This window comes from Danio aesculapii, chromosome 24 (assembly GCF_903798145.1).
Source record: "Danio aesculapii chromosome 24, fDanAes4.1, whole genome shotgun sequence".
Taxonomy (NCBI): domain Eukaryota; kingdom Metazoa; phylum Chordata; class Actinopteri; order Cypriniformes; family Danionidae; genus Danio; species Danio aesculapii.
The window spans coordinates 14,283,343-14,292,032 of NC_079458.1; the positions used below are offsets into that span (position 1 = coordinate 14,283,343).

Here is an 8,690-nt window from a genome sequence, read left to right on the forward strand (position 1 = left end):
AAACTTTTTGAAAATAAAAGATGAAAGTTTTTGTTAGTTGTCCCTAAATCTCTAGTCTCCTCCCCAACCTGACTTCTCCATCTTCTAGTTTACATAATCTTGTTATAATGGTTAACTACTCTATACATTTTGAATTTCATTTCAATTAACTCATTATCAAATAATCAAACCCAATTTCTCTCTCCTTTGTAATATTGTCAGTCTACAATCTTCTCTAAACTTAAAAGATGCTGCAACTGTTGTTAATGAGTTTGTTGTATCTTGGATTATTGGATTATGGCCTGCTCAATAAAGTCCCGAATATTACTCACGTTTGGCCACAATTACACTGGCTCTTTTAGTTTTTAAACCCACCATAATTTAGCACATTTCTGCCTATCAAATTTAATTCTCTCCAATGTCCCTTCTCATACTTTGAGATCAAGCTCTGAAAATTAGCTTGTACCTAAATTCTGGCTAACTTGTGTGGGTGGTAGTTTTCTAAATTTTCTAAATCCATGCTTTGTCTAAAAGAGTGAAACTAACATCTATTTTTTTTTATTTCCTGACACCTTTAAGCTTTTGTGATATACATTTTGGAGAAGACCTATATAAAGTTATACTCCTGCAGACCACACACACATTCACCCATCAAATATTGTCCTGCAAGACTTACGAGACTCCTATGTTAATGCAGGCCTTTAGTTCAGTCACTTATTTTACACTCCTTTCCACATTCCAGTTTGAGCCTTGTCCTTAGACACATTTCAGAAAATCCCTACACATGATGATAATTGCAAATACTTGATTTGTCCAACACAATCTCACGGCAATTCGTAACTTTTTGATTTAGTGGCTAATTCGTATGAATTGGTACGATCTAATTAGTACGATTTAGTATGATTTGCTCATCCCCCAATGATGGTTGGGTTTAGGGGTGGGGTTAGGTGCCACGCCTCCTTTTTAAAATCGTACAATTTCGTACGAAAGTCATACGAATTAGCCACTAAACTGACAAAACGTAAAATACTTATGTTTTCTCGTGAGATCAGGCTGGATTTGTCACATCACTAAAAATATATTTTTTAATTTAGCTATAGAGCATTGGTTCTGATAACCATCTTTGAGAAGCAAATATTTTGAAACTTCCTGGAATGAGTATTCATGTTTTTGTATTTACTTAATTCTTATAAAGTATGAAGAAAGACAATACTTCCTTCTTCTAAGCAAATAAAAAGCAAGAGTGGATCAGAAGCTGTAGATCATCTGTGAAATCATTCAGCAATCATGCATCTGTCCTCAGCTTCTCATCAAATGATCATTTCATCTGCTTTGCTTTTGCTCCTGTGTGCTTCTGCATCAGGAGGTGAGTAGCATTTACTGCATGCAAAAATATGTTTATCATTTTAGAAAAAAGTTCATGTTTTACTTCATAAACTAATTTGCCAGTGGGTAAAGAAAAATTTACCTAAAAAAAATTTTAATTTTAATTTTCAAGCAAATGTATCTCACTTTATGGATTTTCATATCTTTTAATAGAGTATTTTACGCCGGTTATGCACCCTGTTACCCCACCGGAATGTAAGTATATTGAAATATATTAATATATTAATGCTTACATCAGTAAATTAATCATTGTTCTGTTTATTATAAACTTGTGCTGCAGTTTTTTACCCTTCTAAAACCTCGAATTGTCAATTTATTTTTTATTATTTATCAATTGGAATATAAATGTTTTTACAGTGATTCAATTGCAATGTGGACTACTGTAGTTTCTCTGTGCTGCTGTTGTTAGAGTTTCGATGTGAACTCATTGTTTAAAATTATTTTTAAAACTGTTTCTTTATCCTGATCGGATTTTATGTGAATAGGCTTTTAGTGTTTGTTCAGTCCTGAACTCATGGGAAAGTCTTTTATTTCTTGAGGTGTCTTTTCTATTTGCAGTCTCTCCTATGGACATTAGAGATATAGTTTGCTGCAAGAAATTTACAAGAATGAAACCACAGATCAAAATAAATAGCTGTTTCTTTGTTCAAGAAACAAGCAACTGTCTTAAGAGTGTGGTGTAAGTCAGTCCAAAGGCTTTAAAAAAACATCTACTTAATAACTCCTGGTCAAAGATCTGCAGATGTATTTGTAAATGTATTTTTATTTCATCTTTACAGGTTAATTGACAAAATGAACAAGATGCACTGCATTTATCCTAAAGCTTCATGGCTCAGTGAAAGAATAAAACATCTAGAAGAGGTTAGAACTTACAGATTACATTTTTGAAAAAAAAAAAGTGGATAATATTAGAAATAATAAGGAAAAGTTATAACTGAATGAAATACAAAAACCCCTCATGAGCATATCTATAAGATATGCAAACAATCCTACAGAGCTCAGCATAAATGAGTACACCCCATTTTGAAAATCAATATTTGTATCCATTTCTCAGTAAATAGATAATATATTATGGTGGACTAAATAGGTTTATTAAAAATATATATATCTTATAATAACATTCTTGTCACCGAAAATTTTTAGAAATAGAAAGATAATACATTTAAATAAAGCAATTAAAAACTACAAAATGTAAACAAAATTTTATAGATTTTATATTTCTCTTTGATTTTTGTTCTTTTTAAAATTTTTATTTAAAATTTTTCCTAACATATAAATTTGGGTGTACTAGTTTATGGAGTGTTATTGTAATTATTTTGTAAGATTAGCTGCAGATTTGGCTTCAGCACTGTTTGGTACAGTTTTTCTACCATTTTTATTCAACAGATTGGAGTACAGTGTACAGTATTTAATAAAACAGATTAGGAGTGGACATCTTGATCTTCACCATGCAGCCACACCAGACGGAAATTTATCCAGTCATGTTATATTGTACTACACAATCCTGCTTTAATATGCAAACACACACGTTTCTGTGCTGAAAAATATGTTGAATCTATTGCACAAGCAATGGGTTGCAGCCATGTAGTCTAACTGTGGCTATCACTTTGTCTTGTCTTAAATTTTTTTATTGTTATTTTATTATTTTAATGCGTTACCCAGTTTCAATAAATACTGTTTTTGCTTAATGAATTTGGTTTGTTCTGTTTGTGCTTAAGTTTCTGGGGAAGAAAATAGATAAATTTATGCAGTTTTAAGTTTGATGTTGGATGAAAATCTGAGGTCAGTAACTTTAACACATATTTATCTGTGATGTATCCATTTTGCAAGTCTTGTGGATACTGTTATGCAGCCCACACATGCATTCACCTATCAAATATTGTCCTGCACTACACTCAGGTGCAACAGCTTCTGCGAGACTCCCATGTGAATGCAGGCTTCCAGTTCAGTCCCCTATTTTACACTCTTTTCCACATTCCAGTTTGAGGCTTGTCCAAAGGCACATTACAGAAAACCTCTGCACGTGATAATAATTGCAAATCCTTGATTTGTCACATCAAACAAATGTATATTTAGCTAATTTCACTATGGAGCAATGATTATGACAACCATAAATGCCCATCTTTAACCCTTTGGTAGTCTTTGGTCATTTTAGACCAAATTATTTAGTATTTTGAAATTTAAAAAATTACAGAATCAACAAAATGGGCTACAACTCATTGACTTTGTTGGCATTTTGTATGTGAAGGCCATGATTGCAGCATGTTTAATAGTGGAAATAAAATAGTCACACTTGTAGACCTCGCCAATCAAAAATGACTGTTACAGGAAATTAATGGGAAATAAGCTAAAATATGAACATTCAGAAAATCGTTTGTTTATATACAAATCCAGCATGATGCTGAAAAAGCTCAGCAGTGAAGGGGTGACACTCTAAAATACTAAAAGTGTTAAATAGAAACATACACTCACTGCCAACCTGATTTCACCAAGTAGGATATGTTTCTGGATTAACATGTTGATCCTGGAACAACATTCCAATCAGCCAATCAGAATTAAGCGACATGTTTGACATTTACAGTTAGGTTAATGCACTTCTACATGATTGTTATCTAACTATTATTCCCCTCTGGGAATAATTTACAGTTATGGTTGGGTTTATGGGTAGGGAATAGCTGTGGGTTACATTGTCCAACAAAAATGATATTCCAGGATCAACAAAGGTGTTAATCTAGGATTGCATCGTACTTGGCAAAATCATGACGTGCCACACTCACTCTCACATACACTCACACACATCTACCTATACAAACACTCTTATGAAACAGAGAAAAGTTTGATCATTTGTGCAACAAAATGTTAGAATTCAGACATAATTTAAATATCAGCAAATATTAATGAAGGGGCAACACTCTAAAACACCAAGAGTTTGAAATAGATACACCATACACTATATAATGTTATGCTTTTCTTTTTTGTTACAATCATTTCATTCATTCATTTTCTTTTTGGCTTAGTCTCTTTATTAATCAGGGGTCGCTACAGCGGAATGAACCATCAACTTATTTAGCATATGCTTTACACAGCGGATGCCCTTCCAGCCGCAACCCAGCACTGGGAAACACCCATACACACTTGTGGGGTCAACCGAAGCACCCAGAGTAAACCCACGCCAACACGTGGAGAACATGCAAACTCCACACAAAAATGCCAATTGACCCAGCCAGGACTTGAACCAGCGAACGTCTTAATGTGAGGCGACAGTGCTAACCACTGAGCCACGGTCACCCTCAAAATATGGATATTTAGAGAATATTTTATTAGCACAATCAACAAATCTACCGTAAAGCTGAAAGAAAGTGCACAGGAGTGAAGTGGTGACACTCTAATCTCTAAGACACACACCATTATACAAAATGGCAAGGCTTTGGTGTAGTCTCTTTATACTGTAGCAATATGTACAGTTTTTACTGTAATCATAATATAATCAGCAACACTTCAAATCACATTTTCAAACAATCATGATCTAAAACTTGTCAAAAAGATTGTCTAAAGCAGAGGTGCCCAAACTAGGGCCCGCGGCCCAATGTTGGCCCATGGTAACCATTGATTTGGCCTGCCATCCCATCTGAGAGGAAAGGGAGAATGATTGGGATGGTTTCGAGATTGTCTTTTCAAATTTAATGTAAACCTTTATATGTTTATTTTATTGTTAAGCTGAAAAAAAATTAAATGTTAAATTAGATGTTAAAAAAAATTCTATGTTAAATTAAATGTTTTAATCTAAATGCTGTAATTTAGTTTAAATATACATACTGTCACCCGACAGACAGAGGTCAATGCAGAGACTTTGTGGATAAAATCAAGGTAAAGACAGATTCTGCTTAACTAGTGTATTCAGCATTGAACTCCACTGTGCTATAATGTGATTGTTTTTTTTTTTTATTACTGCAGTAAATTATCATTAAAACTAAAAGTTATACTGCATTAGTTAATATTTCAAATGAAGTTTTCAATTTATTTTTAAAATATTTTTAAATAAATTAGGAAATTACACAAAACAATTTTATTGTAAAGTAGTTTGGCATATTTATCTTCGGCACACGGCTTTCAATGATGTTTGGGCACGAAAAAGTTTGGGCACCCCTGGTCTAAAGGTATATTCAAATCCACAGTTGCTTAGTAATGTATAAACAACTAAGGAATTCACAAGCAGCTTTGTAGAGCTAGTAATAGGCATGGGCCGGTATATACGATATGATAACCTTGGATAAAAATATTACGGTTTCACAGTATTGTGATTACTGCTCTAAAATATATTCTTTTTAAATGTCTGGGTAAAAAAACAAAAATTTATTTTTAGTTTTTTGCTTTCACATACTTCCATACTATGTAGTATGCTAAAAACAGTATGCGTATTCAATGGATGCTACACTATCCCATGATGCACCACGAGAGAATTCATGAATGGAAGAGCGGATAAGCCACATGATGATGACAAAATGGCATCCGTAGTATGTCCGAGTTCATTCATACTACTCGTATCAATATTACTGTATATAGAACGTACTTTTCTAACGGTCGAGTAGTAAATTAAAATTTAAACGCTGTACTGACTGAGTAGTAGGTGAATTCGGATGCAGACAACATGTTTTATTTTGCTGTCTTCTGCTGTCTTCATTAGTTTCAAAAACACACATTTCTTTACAATTTAAAACAGCATCTTTGGATAACTTTTCTCCTAGAGATACTGTTGTCCTAAAAAAGTTTAAAAAAATAAAATAAAATTCGCACAAATATCATAGGATATCGTAGGTGTAACAGTAAATTTTGGAGGTTTTAAACACTTGACTTTTCCAAACCGTGGTATACCTTAAAATGGTTATCGTTCCATGCCTAGATAGTATACTAGAACCTAGTTACACCATATCATTTTATGTTTTTCTTTTTTGTTACAACCAGATGATGCTAATCTGCCTTTTGTTTTTGAATGGCAGAGTCTCTATTTTAACAGAGAATACTGCTATAATAATAAAAATAATAGACAATAAAATTGACAAGATGGGGAAAAATGAATGTTAAATACTGAAAACACATTAATTATTAACATAAACCCTCTCAAAATTCAAAATAATACAGGAAAAATGTATTAAACAAAAATAAATTTGACTGACTTTACTAAAAACAAAACCGAGGGTACTTTACAGGCATTCGTGTATTTTTAAGACCACAAGTGTGTGATTCTCAATAAGGAACGCCAGAGGGTTACGAAGTAAAGATTATGTAACTTCCCGGAATGATAATCCATATTTTTGCTTTCACTTAATTCTTGTGAAGTATGAAAAAAGACAATACTTCCTTCCTTTGAGCAAATAAAAAGCAATAGTGGATCAGAAGCAGGAGATCATCTGTGAAATCATTCAGCAATCATGAGTCTGTCCTCAGCTTCTTATCAAATGATCATTTCCACTGCTTTGCTTTTGCTCCTGTGTGCTTTTACATCAGGAGGTGAGTAGCATTTACTGCATGACAAAAAAAAAGTTTATTTGTTATCATTTTTTTTTTTTAAAAAGTTCATATTTTATTGACTTAAGGATTTAATGTCATTTTAATATTCAAGCAAACTGATCTCGCTTTAAGGATTTTCACATTTTATTATTTTTTATAGATCACTTTTTGCAGATTATGCGCCCTGTTCCCACCAAGGATTGTAAGTATAGTAATATATTACTATATTGATGCTTAAACCAGTGAATTGAATATTGTTCTGTTTATTATTAACTTGTGCTGCAGTTTTTTTACCCCTTTAAAACTTTAAACTGTCAATGTTTTAATTATTCATCTCAATATAACTGTTCTGACAGTGATTCAATTGCCATACAGTAGTCAACATTTCAAGTGGATCAAAAAACCTTTCATAAAAGTTTTCCTAAAAAATACTCATGTCTTAGGACAATGTTGATCCACATTTTGATCCACTTTAAATGTGGACTACTGTAGTTTCTCTGGGCTGCTATTGTTGTGCGCTCGTTATTTAAAATGATTTTTATAACTGTATCTTAATCCTGATCTGCCTTGATGTGAATGGGCCTTTAGTGTTTATACAGCAGAAGTACTGAAATCATGGCAAAGTCTTTTTTTTTTCTCTGGACGTTTCTTTTCTGTCTGATTTGCAGCCTCTGCTGTTGACGGTAAAGGAACAATTTGCTGCAAGACACTTACAACAATTGAACCACGGATCAAAATAAATAGCTGTTACTTCCTTCAAGAAAAAAACAAGTGTCTTAAGTCTGTGCTGTAAGTCAGTCCAAATACTTAAAAAAAAAAATCACATGCTTAATGATTCCAGGTCAAGGAGCTACAGATGTATTTTCAAATGTATTTTTATTTTATCTTTACAGGTTCATTGATGTAAAGAACAACATGCACTGCATTGATCCGACAGCTCCATGGCTAGCGGCAAGAATAAAGCGTCTAGAAGAGGTTAGAACTTACAGATTACATTTTTTTTTTAACTGTGGATAATATAAGAAGTGATATGGAACCATTATAATGTAATACAATAGATAAGTTTATTTATGGTTTATTTATGGTTTATGCAAACATAAATGAAACCCAATTTGCCTTGCCTTGCCTATATTGTTATTATTATTATTATTATTATTATTATTATTATTATTTGAATTTTTATTTTTTTTTGTCACCAAACATCTTAAGGAATGGAAAGATAATACATCGAAATAAATTAAAAAATACAGACTACAAAATTTTAATTTCATAATTTGTTTGTTTCTTTTGATTTTTGCTGTTTTTATTTTATCTAATAATTTTCCCAAACATATAAATGTGGGTGTATTCGTTTTGGACAGTTATTGTAAGTTATTTTGTTAGACTAGCTCCAGATTTGGCTTCAGTACTGACCAAACTCTTGTATATGCACAAATATAATATTGTAAAGCATCCTGTTATAAATATTCATTTAAAAGATAGATTTGTGCAGCCTGATCTCACGAGAAAACGTAAGTCTTTTATGTTTTGCCAGTTTAGTGGCTAATTTGTACGAATTCGTACGAGTTCAGTCATACGAAATTGTACGATTTTAAAAAGGAGGCGTGGCAATTAACCCCACCCCTAAACCCAACCGTCATTGGGGGGATGAGCAAATCGTACGAAAATGTACGAATTAGATCATACGAATTTATATGAATTAGCCACTAAATCAAAAAGTTATGAATTGCCATGAGATTGTGTTGGATTTGTGTGGGGTGTACTCATATATGCTGAGCACTGTATATTGGCATATCAAGCACAAAGCCACAGTTTTT

At 32.7% G+C, this 8,690-nt stretch overlaps 1 protein-coding gene across 1 annotated transcript; it reads left to right on the forward strand.

Annotated features, from left to right (window-relative positions):
• Positions 1-1,188: 1,188 nt before the first annotated feature.
• On the forward strand, positions 1,189-3,020 carry ccl34b.9 (chemokine (C-C motif) ligand 34b, duplicate 9). The gene is made up of 5 exons (XM_056451090.1): positions 1,189-1,345; positions 1,519-1,560; positions 1,924-2,044; positions 2,145-2,226; positions 2,752-3,020. Exons 1-5 carry the CDS (start codon positions 1,267-1,269, stop codon positions 2,788-2,790), a joined length of 363 nt encoding a protein of 120 aa, XP_056307065.1. The 5' UTR covers positions 1,189-1,266; the 3' UTR covers positions 2,791-3,020.
• The last annotated feature ends 5,670 nt before the right edge of the window (positions 3,021-8,690 follow it).

What these genes read in the sequence shown, in the direction of transcription:
- ccl34b.9 (XM_056451090.1), top strand. Translation starts at nt 1,267, where the DNA reads ATGCATCTGTCCTCAGCTTCTCATCAAATGATCATTTCATCTGCTTTG. An exon ending in GTGTGCTTCTGCATCAGGAG is followed by an intron (nt 1,346 to 1,518) that starts GTGAGTAGCATT and finishes ATCTTTTAATAG; the next exon opens with AGTATTTTACGCCGGTTATG. An exon ending in AACTGTCTTAAGAGTGTGGT is followed by an intron (nt 2,045 to 2,144) that starts GTAAGTCAGTCC and finishes TCATCTTTACAG; the next exon opens with GTTAATTGACAAAATGAACA.